The sequence below is a fragment of the Papio anubis genome, chromosome 13 (assembly GCF_008728515.1).
Source record: "Papio anubis isolate 15944 chromosome 13, Panubis1.0, whole genome shotgun sequence".
Taxonomy (NCBI): domain Eukaryota; kingdom Metazoa; phylum Chordata; class Mammalia; order Primates; family Cercopithecidae; genus Papio; species Papio anubis.
Window position 1 is genome coordinate 76,261,171 of NC_044988.1, and position 20,966 is coordinate 76,282,136.

Genomic DNA, 20,966 nt, shown 5'->3' on the forward strand with positions numbered 1-20,966 from the left:
AAATTGTCATGTTCAGTATATTAAATTTAGAAGGATAGTCTATTCAGGCAATACACATTCACTAATTGAATTTACTTTGAAATGTTTTTAATTTTTTATATAAATGGAGCCTCAGGCAGTTGAACTCTTTAAGAAACTCATATCTTACTTTTTGCCAGTTTGAGGGAAACAGCAAAACATTAAGCTCAGAAGGAATCATCAACATTTTAGTTATTCTAATAAAATTGCTCAGTTTTTTGGACTAGTGAAATCCACAGTGGCCAAAAAAGTCACATAGGACATTTGTTTCCAGAAAAGGAAATGAGAAATAAATGAAGAATCTTTCTCCAAAGATTCTTCCCAAATAAATCATAAGACGAATTTTTCCCAAATTATAAAACACACCTTTGGCCACATTTTTTTTGATTGCTTTTTATTTCTGAACTAAATGCTAGCAGCTTTAGCTTTATCAACTACAATGATTTCTGCAAGCTGAAGCCTTCTCTAGAAGACTATGCCATTTCATTTCTGCTTTCCCTCATGTAGTTCTGTTTCTTTATTTGTTAACCGTGGCTCTGTCTCTTCCGTGTGTTGTAGAAGACAGAGAAACCAGAATTAGATGAGCAAGAGGTGTGATCATTTTTCAGAGGGGTGTGTCCAGCAAAACCTTAAACAGTATTTCTCAAATAGGCGTTTGAAGATGTTCTTTACCTTACCTTTGAAACCATCCACTAAACTCCCCAGTCAAAAGTCTTCGTCCCAGCTTCTAAGCTTCCATAGAACTTTTCTTCTCCTTTCTTAAGGCAGATTTATTTATCTCACCTTTCTTTCAAAATCTAACCTAGTGCCCAGCATACAGTAAAGCCTCAGGAGTTGTTTGTTAAATAAATGTTAAGTATCCTGTTCAAATAAGCAAAATGTGGCAGCATCCATTAGCATCTTTTCCCTCTGCATTTTGGGTCCAGGAGATTGACAGCTGCTCAACTGGCCAGCCACAAAGCTCTGAGCCTTTCTTAGTGATGTCTTTCACCTAGCTTCCTTGAGTACTTGTGTCTGAATTTATGCTGAGTTTCTCCAAATAAGTGGTTTTGTCTGGACTTTTGCTAAGTTAGGTATGATGGTAATATATTTTCTGATTGTGACACAGTGATTGCAAAAGAAAGTAGATATCTTCCTTGACTTCTGTGCTCTATATCCTTCTGGGTACTCTATCAGCCTTTGTTTTTAATATTCGTAGGCTTTTATTTTGAAAGAAATTCTGAAAGGATGCTACTGTTCTATCCCATCACATTTTGCAATATCACGTTATTGTTAATACTTTTTCTTTCTCCTTCCTGTGTTCAGCCAGTATAGCCATGGTAGTTTTGACATACTTTGTGAGTAATTTTGCATTTCGGCAGATGATTTGCATTATAATGGGAAAAGCTTGAACTGTGTCATCTGGAGATCTGAGTCCTAACTAATCCTGGCTTTATCACTTTCCTGTTTTGTGCTCTTCACCTACAAATATAGAAGGCAACACATTTACTACACAATGGTCATGAGGGATAAGTGATACATGTGAAAACTACAGGGGTATTTTTAGCACATAATCGATCTTTGGTAAGTATTGAAACAAAATCATTTAGAAAGTGTCCACTCATTTTCTCATTAACAAGCAACTTTATTTCATGGGATGCAAATCTTATGGCAATATTTTATTTTATTATTATACTTTAAGTTCTAGGGTACATGTGCACAACATGCAGGTTTGTTACATATGTATAAATGTGCCATGTTGGTGTGCTGCACCCATTAACTTGTCATTTACATTAGGTATATCTCCTAATGCTATCCCTCCCCGCTCCCCCCAACCCCACAACAGACTCTGGTGTGTGCTGTTCTCCATCCTGTGTCCAAATGTTCTCATTGTTCAATTCCCACCTATGAGTGAGAACATGCGGTGTTTGGTTTTCTGTCCTTGCAGTAGTTTGCTCAGAATGGTTTCCAGCTTCATCCATGTCCCTACCAAGGACATGAACTCATCCTTTTTTATGACTGCATAGTATTCCATGGTATATATGTGCCACATTTTCTTAATCCAGTCTATCATTGATAGACATTTGGGTTGGTTCCAAGTCTTTGTTACTGTGAATAGTGCCACAATAAACATACATGTGCGTGTGTCTTTATAGCAGCATGATTTATAATCCTTCGGGTATATACCCAGTAATGGGATGGCTGGGTCAAATGGTATTTCTAGTTCTAGATCCTTGAGGAATCACCACACTATCTTCTATAATGGTTGAACTAGTTTACAGTCCCACCAACGGTGTAAAAGTGTTCCTATTTCTCCACATCCTCTCCAGCACCTGTTGTTTCCTGGCTTTTTAATGATCACCATTCTAACTGGTGTGAGATGGTATCTCATTGTGGTTCTGATTTGCATTTCTCTGATGGCCAGTGATGATGAGCATTTTTTCATGTGTCTGTTGGCTGCATAAATGTCTTCTTTTGAGAAGTGTCTGTTCATATCCTTTGCCCACTTTTTGATGGAGTTGTTTGATTTTTTCTTGTAAATTTAAGTTCTTTGTAGATTCTGGATATTAGCCCTTTGTCAGGTGGGTAGATTGTAAAAATTTTCTCCCATTCTGTAGGTTGATCTTATGGCAATATTATGAAGTGTTTATACTTTATGATCTTTCATGGGTTTTCATGTTACTGGTAAATTCAGATAGCATTTATTGTGTGTCAAGTGGATGACTCTGCACTGAGCCTATAAAGCTAAATAACAAATGGTTGCTACCCTGGAAGAGTTTATAAGCAACTAGGTGAGACAAGTTTAAACAGAGAAGCACAATTCAGCATGTTACTTGCTTGATAAGAGGTAGTTTTAAAATTGGAGAGGAGCACAGTGCACAACAAATACAGTTTCATGGCTCAGGTTCCATAGAACTTTAATACTGCCTGACTGGTTTGTTTGGCTGAATATCTTTTCTTTCTCCACCCGCCCCCCCCCCCGCCCAGCTTTATTGAGGTATAATTGATAAATGAAATTGTATAGATGTAAGGTGTACAATGTGATGGTTTGATATATGTGAAGAAAAGGGGAACCCTTGTGCACTGTTGATAGGGAGGTAAATTGGGAGAGCCATTAGAGAAAACAGCATGAAAGCTCCTCAGAAAAGTAAAGATAGAAGTACCATATGATACAGTGATCTCACTTCTGGATATTTAACTAAAGGAAACAAAATCAGTGTCTCAAATAGCTACTGCACTTCCATGTTCCCTGCAACAGCATTCACAATAGAATAGCCAAGACATGGAGGCAGCCTAACGATCCATTGATGGATGCATTCTTTAAAAAGTGGTACATAAATACACGATAGCATATTATTCAGCCATGGGAAACAAAGACACACAACCATTTGGGACAGTATGGACAAACTTTGAATATCCTTCCTTGAAGCTTTTACAAGAACTCTAATTGAGGTATTCTTATCTGAGAAAGCAAGATTTTTTTACCTGCACTTTTGACCATCTTGCTGTAAGAAATCATAGAGACAATACTTTGCTGAATCTTTCTCCCACTGTTTTCTTTCCCTCATTCCCATTCTGATTTTTGAGGACAGGCAAAGAAGACCTGTGTGTTGAGTAGACCACTTAGTAAGTCAGGGGTTGGGAAACTATGGTGCAAGGACCGAATCTGGCCCACCTCCTTTTTCATATGGTCCACTCTCTAAGGATGGTCTTGATATGTTTTAATGATTGAAAAAGTATCAAAAAAACTGTAATGTGAAATAGGAAATTCAGATTTCATTTTCCCTAAACAAAGCTTTATTGGAAGACAGCCATGCTCATCCATTGACTTACTGTTTATGGTTGCTTCTGAGCTACAACAGCAGTTGAATAGTTGTAACAAAGACTATAGGGTCCAGAAAGCCTAAAATATTTACTTATCTGGCCCTTTACACAAAAAGTGTACCAGCCTGTGTTACAAGTCATTCAAAATCTTCGCAGCACTGTGCATTCTTTTTAACATCCACATGCAGTATTAGGTAATATGAGCATCCTGGCTGGGTGCCTCTGTTTGAAGGTACAAATGTTAAGTAAGAGGGGCAGCCTTACAGTTGAAAACTCTGGAAACATTAAGTGGACTTTCTCAATCACAATCTCTCCTATTTGATGCCTGCAATGTAATCTGAAGATAAGGGTTCCAGTTCCATTCTGTCATTAGCAAGCACATTTATATCAGTCTTCTATCAGACTGGATTTGCTACCCTAGTACAATATGAAAATGCATAGTCAACTTGATAATATTTGTAAGTCACATATAATTATTATCACCTTAGAATATGCCAGAAGTATGGAAATACATGCTAAGACCAGATCTAAACCATTTTGCTGAATAGTTAAAAGTCAACAAATAGACAAAGCTTGAACTTTAAGTTTGAATGTGGAAGTGGTTTTGCAGTGTCCTCACTTCAGTGTTAACGGAAAAAACATTTGACACCTCATCTCACTTTTATTTTTATTTATTTATTTTATTATCATTATTTTTTTGAGACGGAGTCTTCCTCTATCACCCAGGCTGGAGTGCATGATCTTCACTCTTGGCAACCTCCACTTCCCAGGTTCAAGCAATTCTCCTGCCTCAGCCTCCCAAGTAGCTGGGATTACAGGCACCTGCCACCACGCCTGGCTAATTTTTGTATTTTTAGTAGAGACGGGGTTTCACCATGTTGGCCAGGCTGGTCTCAAACTCCTGACCTCAAGTGATCCATTCACCTCAGCCTCCCAAAGTGCTGGGATTACGGGTGTGAGCCACCACACCCAGCCCTCATCTCACATTCTCATTAGATGGATGACTTCACCAAACTCTGGGTTAGTGGCCTTCACAGGGCACCTTGAGTGAGTGGGCATTCACAAATAGCTTTCACAGGAATAAAGATCTGCATATGGGTTTCTAGTCTGAATTATTATGTGTCTGAACAATCCACCCTTCAAGAACATGCGGCCTCTTTCACCTGCAGAAGGAGCCTACAAGGAGCCGGGTTCTAAATCTCAAACTCTTAAGCTTGCTCTTTCTCCCTTTGTTGTGGGCCTTTGGGGAAATGGTAATAAACTGCTTCTCATCTTTAGAGGGGAAAAGTGTGTTTCTCTCAATATGTCATCTGCATCATCAAGGAGTTATTCAAATACACACCAATCTCCGGGCCCAGAAAGTGGTGTAATCAGTTCAAAATACATGGGAACTTTTATAAAGTCTATACCCTTTGACTTTGACCCTGTAATTTCACATCTGGAAATTTAGCCTATAAAATTAAAACTAACCATGAAAGAAAGGCTTAAATGCAATAAGGTTCATTGTTTTTTGTAACAAACATTTTTAATAATGAAAAGCCAGAAATGATCCACTGTAAATTCATGCGGGAATGCATAGTCAAGTAAACTGTCATATATCCACTTGATGAAATGCTGTGTAGTGATTAAAATTATATTTATTCAGAGAATGATGTGTACACTATGCCAGGCATGAAAAAGCTGGATATACACTCGTTTGTTTTAAATGATAACAGTAATGTAAATAAGCTACGGATAGAGAACAGGAATACAGAAATACAATAATTCATTAACAGTTATTATGTATAGGGAGTTGAACTTTAAATGAGTTTTTCTGTATTTTCATAAATTTTTTGTGAATATTTATATAAAAGAAACGATTTGAAATGAAAATGAAGATATCCAGTAGCCAGGAGGCGAGAATAACACCCTCTCTTAATCTAGACACTGTACTGGCCAGTGGGAATTCAGCTGTAAGTAAGACTCACAGCAAGTCTGTTCTCATAGTTTGTATTTGGACTGGGGAGGGGCAGGCCATAAACAATTCATTACTGAATGGGGTATGCTCTTGAAGTGAGGGTGCAGAGTGCTATGAACACATGGAGCAAGGATATTGAACACAGGAGGAGTTTAGAGAAGGTCTCCCAGAAGAAGTGACAGAAGCGGGGCTAGGAGATTAAGGACTCAACACGTGAAGCCGGCAGGCATGAGCAAGTTTCAGACAGGTGAGATGGTGGAGGCACAGACTCCTCAAGGGCATGACATATTCCAGGACCTCCATAAGTTCAGGGTGGTGGGAGCAAGGGGGAGCCTGGAGAAGATGGGCCAGAATAACATGAGAGCCCGCCATGTAAATGACAGTAAGAAATTTGTATTTCATCCTCAGGGCAAGCAGAGACTGACATGAAGAGATTTAAATTTTTTTAAAAATTGCTTTGACCACACTAAAGAATCAGGTACAAGAAGGGACAAGAGTAGGTGCTGGGAGACGAACACGGGAGGGGAAGGGGCTTGCAGTAATCCAGGTAAACAATGATAATGGGCTCAGGAATGCAGAAAAGAGTCTTCCTTTTGTGTTAGGATTAATATTTAGATGGATGGCTTGGGGATTTCAAATACCGTCATAACCCAAAACAATAAAGAGTTTTTATTTTAAAATATTCTAATTACATAGCAAAAATTTTGGTTCTCATTTTTAAATCTTTTAATTGCCTAGCAAAGATTTTAGAAATCTTCAGGACCAAATAAATCCTGGGTTAGCCTGGGATGAACATCATACTGTGAAAATGTCATGTACTATTTTAAAATCATGCAGAATTTAAAATGTTAACAGTTTTCCAGTGAAGGGATGATGGTGCTGGGAAAATGGACAAATACAGTCTTCAAAAAAACCCAGAATGAGGGGGGAAAAAAATAACATTTGGTTTGGTGACAGATCTCCTTCTGTCACCAAGAGTTCCAAAGGAAGCAGGGGTTCCAGCCTGGACCCCAGAGGCTGGCACATAGCAAGCCAGCCCTCCAGGAATCCTTGATCAATGAATGAATGAATGAATGAATGAATGAATGAATACAACTGGATTAAAGCAGATGTTTGAGGATTCTTCTTTGGTCTCCTTGGTTTCATTATTTTTGTTTCCTGGTGACAGCCCACCCCTTATGTCCTTTACACGTATTTATAGTTTCCCTGATTACTAATGGTGAGAAGTGCAGGAGAAAGTGGCTCAGGAAAGGCTGCCTTTTATGTACTAGTCACTTAAAAATACTTTTCTTCAAATGTATTTAAAAATTAGGCAAATTGGAACCTTGCCCACTTTTCCTGAAAAACCAGCAAGCCAGAAAACTTTTTATTCAAATATTTATCATAAATGCTGTTTGGCTAAAATGTAGACTTTGTGGCTAAACATAACTTCGTAAATATGCATTTACAATGCTTGTTGTGAGCATTCCCAAGAGCCAAAACTAGAAAAGGCTCACATTCCCAGAAAAGGGAAAGGAAATTACATGTTGGAGGTCTGTTGTGTTTCAGGCACTATGCTGACCTCCTTTTACAAATAAATATATCAAGTACATATACTGAGTGATTTATCCAGAATCTAGTGGTTAATGGCAAATCCTAAACTTGAACTCAGGTCTGTCTGAATTCAAAGCACATGTTCTTGTGCTATCCCTTTTTACTTTTATGTCATAAAAGGAAATCAATGAAAATGTTAAAGCCCTAGTTAATAAGGTGCTACAAGCAAAACTCCTTTGGAAACCGTTACTGTGGACTTAGAGGGGAAGAAAGAGAAATCAGGATTCGGAATTGACCTCTTTCTCTTCCTCTTGCCTTAGTGCCTTAATTTTTAGAACTTGTTTAGTTGAGAAAAACAAGAAGTTGCCTTCCCTGCTTGTTTAGCTTTGGGATTGTTGTCTGCGTCTTGTCCACCCCCATGTTGAGTTGTTTTCAAAGTTAACTAATTTCATGGATTTCATTGTTACAGATAGATCAGTGTATTGTTTCTCCTGTTTTAAAAGAGGTTTTTCCCTGAGTTCTCCCCCTTCTGAATGCTACCATCTCTTTCTCTCTTTTTTTTTTTTTTTTTTTTTTTTTTTGAGACTGAGCCTTGCTCTGTCTCCCTGTGACTAGAGTGCAGGCGCTGATCTCAGCTCACTGGTAAGCTCCTCCCAGGTTCACGCCATTCTCCTGCCTCAGCCTCCTGAGTAGCTGGGATTGCCAGGCACCCGCCACCACACCTGGGCTTTCACTTTTTTTGTATTTTTAGTGAGACGGGTTTCACCGTGGGTCTCATCTCCTGACCTTAGATCCGCCTGCCTCCCAAAGTGCTGTGATTACAGGAGCCATACCAAGCGGCTACCTATCTCTTACAGGATGTTATTGGGACAGTATTCAGCCTCAGTATCTAAGGCCTAGTACTCTGAGGCTCTTTACATTTGTCACAGTCGATGATGATGTTCCCATCTGCCCGGCACATGGAATCGGTGGCGTTCAGCAAATCTTTGTTCCAGTCTGGTCCCGGAGACTATTTTGGAATTGTCTTGTAAATTATCTCTTTCCTCTCCTGTGCCTTCATCACACTCTGTCTCTACTGTGGCAGCTAGGGAAGTCTGCCTTGGAATCTGATTAATGATGTCTGTCTTCCCTCTTCAACTCAACTGTGAGCCTCTGGAGGCCAGAACCAGATCTCATTCATCTTGTGTGTACCCTCCCCATGCCTCCAACAAGGGGAGCATAACACCTTACATAGACACGTAGCCCAGGGCAGTTTTTTGACTTTAACCCTGCACCAGCTTGTCATTCCTGATCATTCTGTGCATGCAACTGGAGAGGTTCTGAAAATCAATTCATGATGAAGGTAAATTTTGTGCTGCCATTGATCTGAGAACCCAAAATGGAAAATCATTAAAGACTTTTCTTAGTATAGATTTTTGTTTCCCTCCAATGATATTTTGAAGAAAGCTTAGATTTCCATATTATTCTGACCACATTTTACATAAATAAAAACCAGCCATAGTTAACACTTTAAAAGGGCTTTTAGGGGTTAGTCATCTAGGTTTTCCTCAGATAATCCCAGCCTTGATATATAGGCTGTGGTCAGCTTCAAAAACAGTAGTAATGCTTGACATAATAATAATTATCTTCCATTTAAACTAGAGTTCAGGATCAGATGGCTGTCATCTGGCCTAGGCTGGGACACCCCGCAACACCCTGGTTGATGGGATGATGGCAAAGAAGCTTGTATTGTGTCTCATTGCTAGTGGTCAGCATGCTTGCAGAATTTCTTCACCTGCAGAAGTATTTGAAACATGGGTTGTTATGAGAGTTACACCTTTGAATTCAACTAAAATAAAAAGTGTGTTTTGGATATTTACTCTATACTCTAGGCTTCATTTTACTTTTGGTCTCCTGCATACTACAGCTCATGTTTCTTCACAAGTTTGGTAATGAAGGGCCAGTGTGCAAAAGTTCCGGTGAAAATGATGGAATGCGGGAGCAAAGGGCAGCTCCATCTCCAAAAGAGTCAAAACAAAGTCAAAGAACTCTTAGGCCCTGGAGTTGCTTGGTCCTGGTTGCGAAACCACAGTCACAGTAAAATGATGTCGGAAAGATCTCTCCATCAGGAAGAATCCTATTTGGTCTGCAGCTTATTATTCCATCATTTGTTTGGGCCTTTTTCAGGTAAGCCGTAACTTTGAGCTGGTTGGACGGGTTAACTTGGATCAGCTGGAACAGATGAAGGAGAAAATGGAGAGCTCCAGCAGTGATGATGAGGACAAGGAAGACGAAATGAACAGCAAGACTGAAGACAGAGGTTAGTCTCATCCTGCCCTCCCAATCCCAGATGGCATCTGTCATGTCCGTAGTGAGACAGAAGGGAGGCAGGAGATTGTTGTGGGAGTAACAGAAGGAATGATCCTTCTTAGTTAAGTAGCAGAACAGACTGACTTAGGAAACACATCAAGAGCTGTGTCTTTGTAAACTATTACTAGCTATAGAAACGCCAAGGAAAACAGACATTTTCTCCCTAATTATAGATATATGTTTGTTGAAAAAATAGATGGCAGTGATTTGTTTTTAATAAGGAAAACTGGTATCTAGGGAATCTTCAGAATAAGGACAAGCAGACAGCAAGATGGATGACACTGTAGAGCTCTAGAGGAATGAGAATGAACTTCCAGTTGAATGCTTATTTAAAATTACTGCTGCTGGGGCACACACTGCTGGAACTGTAGGGGAGGGTGCAAAGAACTTGAGCCCCTACCCCCTGATGTCCGTCTGCATGACCCTTTTCTTAACCCCCTTTGTGCTCTGACTTGCTTTGTAAAGAGAGAGAAAGAGAGACCACCTCTCTCATTCAACTATGTATTTACAGAATACACTGGGGAAGGTTTTGTGGGACTTTGGTACTATTTTTCTAACTTCCTGTGAGTCTATAATCATTTCAGAATGAAAAAGTTTTCAAAAGTATATTTAGTTGTGGATATACATTTATGTGATTCAGCGTTGGTTTTCTATATTGTTCAACATAGAATATTGTGGAAAACCCCAGACTATATATACAAGAATATAGGTTGAGATATATTACTTTAGTTATTGCAGATTTATCAAAAGCACGTGGATAACATAAACATCAGAAATCAACATTGCAGATATCGACCCAGAGATGAGAATAGTTGCCGTTACTGAGCATCATTATGTGCTAGCCTCAGTGCTGGTGGTTTTTATATAACATTTTTCTTTAATCTCATGACTAAGAAAACTGTGCATTTAGCCTGCCGAATTTGGTTTCCAGTTCTGCTACTTACTATCTAGATGGCTTCGGGTAAATTATTTTATCTCCTTGTACATTCGTCATCTGTAAAATAATAACAGTCATAATAATGAGAATAATATCATCTCCCTCCTAAGATTGTTGTAAAGATTTTTTTTGAACTTTAAAACTTCAGATTTCAGACTTTTAAAATTTATTTTGAAATTATTTTTAATTGATAAAAATTGTATATATTTATGATGTATAACATGTTTCAAAATACATACACATTGTGGAAAATTATATCAAGCTAATTGAAGTATGCATTACCTCACATACTTGTCATTTTTATGGTGAGAACACTTAAAATCTACTCTCTTAGCAATTGTCAGGTATACAATATGTTGTTATTAACTGTAGTCACTGTGTTGTACAATAGATCTCTTGAACTTATTCTTCCTATCTGACTGAAATTTTGTATCCTTTGAACAACATCTCCCCAAATCCCCAAGCCCCTGGTAACCACCATTCTACTATCTGCTTATATGAGTTTGACTTTTCTAGATTCCCCATATAAGTGAGATCATGCAGTATTTGTGTCTGCCTCTCTGTGCCTGGCTCGTTTCACTTAACGTAATGTTCTACAAGTTTATCTCTGTTGTCACAGATGACAGGATTTCATATTTTTTAATGGTGAATAGTATTTCATGTGTGTATATACCACATTTTCTTTATCCATTCATTTTTTGATGGACACCTAGCTTGATTACTTATCTTGGTTATTATGAATAACCCTGCAGTGGACGTGAGAGTGCAGATGTGTCTTCAATATCCTGCTTTCATTTCCTTTGGATATACCTAGAAGTGGGATTGCTAGATCAATGTGGTAGTTCTACTTTTAATTGGTTGAGGAACCTCCATGCTGTTTCCATAATGGCTGCACTAATTTGCAGTCCCACCAACGCTGAGGTGCACAGGAGTTCCCTTATCTCCACATTCTCTCTAGCATGTTATCTTTATTCTTTTTGATAATAACAGGTGTGAAGTGATAGCTCATTGTGGTTTAATTTGCATTTCCCTGATGATTAGTGATGTTGAACATTTTTTCATATGCCTGGTGGCCATTTGTATGTCTTCTTTTGAGAAATGTCTACTCAGATCCTTTGCCATTTTTTAATCAGGTTATTTTCTATTGAGTTGCTTGATTTTCTAATATAGCATGGGTACTAATCTCTGATCAGATGTATGGTTTGCATATATTATCACTCATTCCATAGGTTGTCTATTACTATGTTGATTGTTTCCTTGGCTGTGCAGAAGCTGTTTAGTTTGATGTAATTCTGTTTATCTGTTTTTGCCTTTGTTGCCCATGCTTTTGAGGTCATATCCAAAAAATCATTGCCCAGACCAATGTCATGGAGCTTTTCCCCTTTGTTTTTGTCTAGTAGTTTTATAGTTTTAGGTCTTATATTCAAGTTTTTAATTCATTTGGAGGTGATTTTTGTATCTGGTGTGAGATAAGGGTCTAATTTCATTCTTCTGCATGTGGATATCCACCTGTTCCAATACCATTTATTGAAGAGACTGCCCTTTCCCCATTATGTGTTCTTGGCACCTTTGTTGAAAACTGATGGACCATGAATGTGTGGATTTATTTCTGGGCTCTCTATTCTGTTCTGTTGGTCTGTGTATCTGTTTTTATGCCAGTACCATGCTGTTTTGATTACTATAGTTTTGTAGTCAATTTTGAAGTCAGGTAAGGTGGTGCCTCCAACTTTGTTCTGTTTGCTTAAGATTGTTTTGGCTATCCAGGGTGTGGTTCTATGGGTTGTTGTAAAGATCAAATGAGATAACACACAAGACCTTCGCCCAGTTCCTAGAATATAGCAGTTACCTAATAAAATGATAAGCCTGCACTGTAGGTGTTATTTTTGTGATTTCACAAATGGAAAAATTAGGACCCAGGAAATTTAAGAGCATGTTCAAAGTAAAAAACAAAACGAACAAACAACAACAAAAAAACATAAACCCTGGAGATGAAATTCAATTCAAATTTACATCTTTTAGCTCCAAAGGCAAGCCCTCTTCTTACCCTGCACATCACTTTCCCAATGCCTCGAGTAGTGTAATCTTCATTAAAGGGGACCTGGCCCTGAAATCTCTGGATTCCGTGGCCTTTGGGACCTTGCTCTAAGGAGCCGTTTTGCAGAATTTATTTGTGTTTTCTGCTTGTTTTGTCTGCAAACATTAAGGAAGCCTATTGGTGGGCTACTTCGCTCCAAGGTGTTCCCTGTTCCTTTTCCTGACTTGCACTCACCCTCCTACCATGATGCCAGGGCTGAAGACTATGGGTTTGCAGAGGGGGGCCTCCAGTTTGGCTCTTGAACCCCTGATCAAGACAGTCAGCAGGAAATGACAGCCAAGATACACTACCCTTTCAAAAACCCTGTGCCTACAGTTAACCTGAAAAAGACATGGACAAATAAAACATCCTTACCATATAGGTTGATTGTTCTCATAAAGTTATTACTTTTATCAGTAGGGGCTGTATTAGTCCATTTCTTACAAGGAAAATGGTTGTGATCGGAGAAGCATTGGCTTTTTTTTTCTTCTTCTTTTCAAACCATTTCATGAGTAGGTTCTTCACAATGATTTCTTAACATCCCTGCACTATTACTGGACTTTTCTGGGAGAGGATACTTTTGACAGAAAGACTCCTTTTTCTTCATAATGCTCTATGGCCTTGCCTTTTCTCCTCTGGAAACAAATTATTTCTCATTGGATATTATTGTGGCTTTTTAATCTCTAAAGCTGAGCATGTGTGATTGCAAAGGTTATAAGCATTATAAAGACAAAATACCTTCTAGGCTTCTGCTCCCCTGTGACTCCTTATACAAAAAGAAAAGGAGAGAAAGAAAACTCGAATTTAGAAGATGGTGGTTGGGATGTGTGTGGGACACGAGGCAGACCTCCTCATTTTACCCTACTTGGCAGCCCCCTTTTACTTGGCACTGTGGCATTACACAGGAGTGGGTTGGCTGGAAAGAACTTCAGGGTCTCCGCTTCTCACTGGGAAAAGTATAGTATCCACATTCATGAGCTTTACTACATGGGGAAAAAAAAAAGCCCTCAGGGTGGAGAAGCACGTATTCCTCTCAGAGGGTGGGGGATTTACATGAGTAACTTCCAGTCATGTTAATGGAAATTACAAGCCTAAACCTTCCCTTCCCCCTCACCGATCCTTGAAAGAGCAGCCTCCTTTGTCCCAACTCCTTTGAATAGACCGAGAATCAACTTTCCACCATCTAGGTATATTCTTGGCAAAAAGAAGAAATGCACACAATAGCCTCGGGTGTTTCTGCCAGGCATCCCAGCTTCTAGGAGCAGAGGGCCGGAGGTGGCTTGCGCGCAGCTCTCGGGCTGGTGGAGAGCTCTTGGAAGAGTGGCCAGTGCCCAGTGGCCTCCTCCTCTGAGGATGGAACTTATTATGTGCCATTGGAAAGGACAGATGACTGGTTTCCTGTTTACAGATTAAGGGTAACGGAGCAAGTGTACCAGGAACATTATTCCTCTTATTGGCAATTTAGACTTTTATCAGACACCCTCAGTTTAGGGGAGTCACAGCCTCGCAGGCATCCCACTCCCTACCTCCTTTCTAAACGCAAGCGCTGGACTGAATATGGACACGCTGCAGGTCCTGCCTAGGAAGCTCAGGGGAGATTTGAAAGAGAAGAATCCAGGCATGAAGAAATCAAAATTAACCCCAGCAGAATCCTCCCCACCCCCCTCTCATTATGCAGTTGGGGAGGAGTCAGGAAGGCATTCTGTTGATTTCTTGCCCAAGATAATCCCTGCTAAGGAATTAATGCGCAGAGCAGATGGTGCTGTCTCATTTCCAATGAAAAGAATCAAGGAAGATAGTCTGTGCAATTATTTTTAATGGCTTGTGTGGTGATCTTCTTAATTTGTGAGAAAATGTTTCATCTTTTGTTAAAACTGGCCCCAGTCACATAGCTGTTTGTGCTGAAGATTAAGGCATCACAGAGCCCCCCATCCTGTTAACATCGTCCTGAGAATCTTACTAGATGGGGCATTTCAACCAGGAGGCATCTTCCTGTAATGTCTTGTATGTGTGGACCAGAGTGATCAGAGTGTAAAGATGATCAACACTTCCCTATGCGATGCCCTCACTCTGCAACACGGCTGCAGAACTGGCAAGGTCCTGCCGTTTATTACCTACATGAAGACTTGGCCCTCTGGTATAATGAAACACATATGGGCTAGGAACTCAGGCTAACACAATGGCCATATAAGCTCTTATCTTTGAGTTTGCCGGGAGACGTGGCCTGAAAACAGTTAAACAGCCAATCCACATTTATCAGACTTCTACCATGTGCCTAGTACCATGGAGGAAACAAAACAACTAAGTCAATATTTGATGTTTACAACAGACCGTCCAGAAATGTCTGCATATCCCCGTATTCATAAATACCACCAATTGAGGGGTAGGTGCCGGGCAGCTAGCCAGGACCTCTCAATAGCTGGGCACATGTGTTCACATACTGGTTCCCACTCATCCAGATTCATGTTCATGGTAGAGTCTTCGCTTGCAGATCTCATTCAGTGCACATAACCGCCCTGTAAGGTATTGATTATAATACCTATGATGGATGACCACAAGTCATGAGCCTTCAGCCTTACTTGGAACAAGTAGAAACCCTGAGGTCCACAACACATAACCTGGTCCAGGGCTTTTGGTAGCGTATGTTCTTTTCAGTGAACAAAGATAAACCTGTGTCAAAAAGGAAATGAATAGATGCTAACCTGTGAGGCACTGATACAAATCATCACACAAAGGGGAGAATAAATTGGAAAAAATAATGCTCAGATTCCTTTGGAATGGGCAAGGGGCTCTTCAGTCAAGAAAGACCCAGATTATGTGATAGAAGCATTGGGGAGGTGAGGAGAAATGAGGTGTTGGGGCCCAAGAACCAGAAACAGTTCTTGCATGCTATTCAAGAAATGCCCTAAGGGGGAAACCTAAGAAAAAGTAAGGAAGCCGGAAATTGCTTTCACCGCATGGCTTTATCAGTGAAGGTAGGAGAGAAGATATCCTAATGAATGCTGACTTACCTATTCTGCTGATTCCCACAGCACACAGGTAGCACTTCTGCTTTCTCTTTGCAGAGCTGATGAGATTTTCTGACCACGGAGCTGCTATTAACACTGAGAAGCGTTTTCCATGTGAATTTTGTGGACGAGCGTTTTCACAGGGCTCTGAGTGGGAAAGACATGTGCTGAGACACGGCATGTAAGTCGGGCCATCTCAAGGATGCCTTTGTCCAAAGCAAGAGGTAGGGAGGGAGGGAGGGGCTCTCGTTTTAGTTCCCCTGACAGTATGTACACCCCTCTGTGTCACATTTCTGGGCCATGGGAGGAGAGGCAATGGTGAGGAACCAAGTTTCTCCTTTTCTATTGTTTTTTAAAATGGTCACCCAGCCACAAGTCAAATAAGGAAAAAAATCATCTTTATGAACGACCAGTCCCACTCAAGCCCATGTGCAGAAGTATAGTGTTTTCTCCAGCCAATGTCCCTTTAGTTTTCAGTAGCATGACATTCTATAATAGAATGTGAATCGAGGTCAAAAGATATGGCTTCTGTTCCTGCCTCTGTGACTGACCATTCCCTGAGTGGCCCTGAACATTCCCATGTACTGCCTCGGGGACAGAGCCAGCTTCTGCCTGCCTCCCAGGTAGGTGAGAGCATACTTGTAAAATACTTATGAGATCCCTGAACATAGAATCAGCCCCTCAACAAGGCACCGTTAGTCCACCAGACACAGAGAGAACCAAGGATGTGGTCTTTTCAGGAGGAAACGTGGCTTGTGTGGTGATATGAAGCCTGAAGCTTGATCCCTGAAGCCTCAAGGGTCTAGACCTCAGAGAATATAACCACGCTTCCCAAGACATGGGTTCCATCTTCAGGTTTTTGCTTTTAGTTTGTTTTCATGATTTGTTTCAGGACCTGACAAACAAATCTTTAGTACCTGAGTTACTCTTTTAGACTTAATAAATATAACCAAATCTCCAAGCTTCTGGGTTCGGCTGATGACTTTGAGCATAAGACAATTCCTGCTATTACCACTGATGATCCAGTAGAAGAAGTGACATAAAATGATTATGCTTACCTAGAAACAAAACATGGTGTAATCAATGTATAGTATAATAATGGATACTTCTGTAAGTTCAGATCTTTAAGATACAGAAATATATGACTTAAGCAAAACATAGCAGGGATGAATCACTTGGTATTTTGTCATACACCCATGGCATTTGTTCAAAGGAAACCCCAAGGCTTTTATAGGATCAGGAAAATAAGGACACTTGAGGGTTTTTATTATTTATTTGTTTAATAAGAAAAATATATATACTATACTCATCTGTCTCTTCGATACATGTTTTTTCAGGGCATTGAATGACATCAAGCAGGTGAGCAGAGAAGAAATCCACCCAAAAGAGATCATGGAGAACAGTGTTAAAATGCCCTCCATAGAGGAAAAGGAAGATGACGAGGCCATTGGGATAGACTTTTCCCTAAAGAATGAAACAGTAGCCATCTGTGTAGTAACTGCCGACAAATCTCTCCTGGAGAATGCAGAGGCCAAAAAAGAATAAGCGTTTGGTGAAATCCTTAATCAAACCTTACTTGAACAGTGATGAAAAAGTGGGAGGGCTGGCTTGGGCTGAGAAGGGAGGGACAGAAAAGAGAAGACAGAACAAAGCTGCTTTTTAGGACTGAACAATCTATTTTCAAAGCACTGGTACCTGTGTGAGTGAGTATGTAAATTAAAGTTATTTAAATGGTTGGAATATGTGGCTCCTTTTCCATCACTACATCTTTTCTTCCGGATCTTCATCATGGAAGTTTCATTTGTTGCGGAATATGGAAGCACCTCCCAAGGGTACGGTGCACCCTGTGGTGGTCTTGGACAGTATATGGAAACAGAAGCTCCGTGACAGTAGAAGACTTCTCATTGGGGAGCAACTTTTTGACGCACAACTTTTGGTGCGTTTTTCTAGTTTTAATACCTTAAGCTTTTTCAAGACCTAACTGCAGCCGCTTTGGGAAAAAAACAAAAAACAGAAAACAAAAAAAAAAAAACTGCTTTGCATAAAACAGTCACCTGTTTCCTAGTACCTCAAACTTAACCAAGGGAACTCTCTGCATTTGTCAGTACTACCTGTCGTCGTTGTGGTTAAATGTAGAGAGAACTGCTGGGCAAGATGGTGAATGGAGAAAAAAAAAAGAGTTTTAAAGAAAGGAACACAAATTGTGCTTAAAATCCCCATGTGGGTTTTATTTCTTAAAATACTGTGATTTTTTTAATTATTTTAGTAAAAAACAAAACAAAAAAAAGAAACAGACTTTAATTATTAGATAACTGTTTGTGAATTGTCATCCTTTATTCCAGGTAAGCTGTTTATTAGTGTTCAACTATAATTTAGAATTTGGTAGATTCATGTGAGCTAATTTTAAGGTGATTGTGGAGTTTTGTTTGCCACATGTTTATTTTCTATCAATTTGAGTGTTACAAACACAGCACAATTCAGTTTTTCATATGAATTGTTTTTCGTGTGTGTGTTGTTATTGTTGTTTTAATTTCGGGGCAAGGGAGATTTAGTTTTTTGTGAATAGGAATGTTTTTATTTTAAACATGGAAATAACAAAGAAGTTAACTTTCTTTTTTTTTTTTTTTTTTTTTTTAATTTAACTAAAGAACCAAACTTTCGGCACAGCTATGCAGCTTGTGGGCCAGACGAGGAGGTCCTCCTCACCCTTTTGTTGCCTGTCAAATTCACGCATTATCCGTCTCACACAAATAATTTCTGTTAGGATTGGCTGGCTTTTGTGTGTGATTTTAAAATCTGTGTTTTGTTTCTGCTGGCATTGTGTTTTGCGGGGAGTTTTCATTTATTTAGGGGACGAGGGGATGTACTAGAATCCCATCCCTTTGGTGAGAGTGGACAAGAAATAACGTGTATCCTACAAGGAGCCTGGAGAACTACTTTCTTTTTTTTTTTTTTTTTTTTTTAAATCTAGCTGCCAGCTGCTCTGTCCCCCATATCAGCTTTTTCAGGAGGGAGCAGCTTAGACGAAATCTAAGCCTACATTTATAATATGTTCTGATTGTGAACAAAGGGTTTCGTTCCAAAAAATAGAAAAGAACTTTTCTTGAAGCCTAGGTTTTAGAAGCCCGTGTGTGTGTGTGCTTGGATGTGCGTGTGTGTGTGTGCGTGTATGAGTGTGTGTGTGCATGTGTGCATGTGTGAGTCCTTTGGTTTTCATGTTTTGTTTTTTTTTTACTTGGAAGGGTTGTGGGAGGGTGGGAGGGAAGAAAGGGAAGGGGAATTGCTGAGATGACAGTGTCCCACACAGCTTCAAATAAAATCCATGGAAAGATGTTGCATTTGTGGAATAAGTGCTTACTTGAAAAGCATGTTCTTCTTTTATTTTCTTACCATTAAGAATTTTTATTTGTAGGATGTTTGTTTTAATTTAATTTTTTAAGGGATGGGGGCCATCATGTGGAAACCAGAAAATGGGGAAAGTGTGAACTATCCAGACAAAGATTCATTTTGTGTCTATATTTGTTTTTAATTGGCCTCATTTCAAATGTATTAAACAGTTCCATACCTGGATTGGGTGTTTGTAATGGTTACCAAAAAACAAACAAAAAAAGAAAGAAAAAGGAAAAAAAAAAAGAAAATAATTGTGACATGCTTTTATCACTACTTTATTTTTCAAATAACATGTAAATATTGTAATCCATTGGATTTTGTTTTGCTAACCTGTTAATAAAAATATGGGACCATTATCCTTTTAACAAGGCTAGAATGTCATTTTTTTTTCTTTTTCAAACATATACCTGATATTTTGTGGCCGCACATTTTGGATGCATTATTATAATTCTGTTGACTGTAATGACATAGAATTTACAACATTTTTTGTTGTTGTTTAATTTATACAGAGGACATTTTTTTCAGAGCTTGAGAGAAGAAAATAAATAGCAAAATGATAACCTATTGACTCTCGTAATCAGTGTTTCCCAAAACTTCATAAAAGATAGGGAGACCCTGAGTCCTTGAAGCCAAGGGTTTAAAAACAAAAACAAACAAACAAAAAAAAACAAAACAAAAAAACCACAAGTAGGTTATTCAAGTTGTTTGCAACATACATTTTGTAATGAAATGTGAGAAATTAATAAAGAATTTTTTTCACATGTGTCTATGTGCATCTGTTGTAAATCATTTACAGATATGATTACAGATATGAAATCTAGAAATATTACAGCACTATCTTTCAATGCCTGTACACGAGATATTTTAAGTCATTGAATCTACACAGGTATGGAAAGCAAAGGTAAAGCTGAGGTGAGGTTGAGGTTGAGCTGGGATTTTCAAATGTTAATCTTTCTGCATCAGGTATTGATCAACTGAGGGAGTTTTAGGGAAGGAATATTTTCCATCAAAAATGTGAATCAAAGTGATGTGTGAACTTCAGAAGGAGGAAGTGCCAGTGATTAAACAGCATCTGGGGACCCTGAATCCACAAGCACAGTCACTTTAAGCTAACTGCAAGTCACACCCACTGCACAGGATCCATTTCAGTATTGCCCCACTTGCTTACGAAAGCCTGTGCCACAAACTACCTTACTGCACATCCTGCAGTCATAATTCTCACCATTAGCTTATTCTTTGAGCTACCTTGTTATAAAGCAATGGAAAAATTAATAGTCCTGAAGCCTAGAAGAAAAGTAAATTAAAATCAACAACATTAATTATTAACTCAGAGCTGAGTTACGCTATCTGTCTCTAACAGTGTTAGAAGTATGGCTACTGGATCATTTGTTCCGTGTTCATTCTAAAAACTTGGTTCTCACCCTTCCTCCTCCCCATCCCTATCAATCAATAAGATCGCATTCTGAGTAATGTTTTCTATTCAAATACTCAAGAGATACTCAACCTTTTCTAAGGACTGCAGGTTGAGAAGTTTCTCCTGTATGTTTTCAGAAAGGAGAGAAAGTGACTTAATGGACTTCACTGCGATAAACATGGTCTCCATGAAATATTTTATGAACAGTGCTTTTACTGAGTTCATGTCTAATCCATATTCTCACTTTGTTTATGTAAAATAAATGGAATTTATTGCTATATAAGTCATGGTAAGTGCTGCAACGAGGCAAATCCTGAAATCTCTGGCTTAGCACCATAGAGATTTGATTCTTACACATATTCCCTGTGAATGTCTGTGAGGTGTCCTAGACCTGTTGACTCGGGGGTCTGGGTTGCTCCATGTGGTGATGCTGTCATCTCAACACATGAATCTCAAGGTCAATGCTGAGAGCTTGGAAGTAT

At 39.2% G+C, this 20,966-nt stretch overlaps 1 protein-coding gene across 1 annotated transcript in view; it reads left to right on the plus strand.

Annotated features, from left to right (window-relative positions):
- Positions 1 to 19,835, plus strand: part of ZNF462 (zinc finger protein 462) — a 153,591-nt gene extending 133,756 nt beyond the window's left edge. The window contains 3 exon segments of the mRNA XM_031654382.1: positions 9,479 to 9,611; positions 15,738 to 15,861; positions 17,018 to 19,835. Of these exon segments, the coding sequence (XP_031510242.1) occupies positions 9,479 to 9,611; positions 15,738 to 15,861; positions 17,018 to 17,225 (465 nt within the window). The 3' untranslated portion in view covers positions 17,226 to 19,835.
- Positions 19,836 to 20,966: the final 1,131 nt, after the last annotated feature.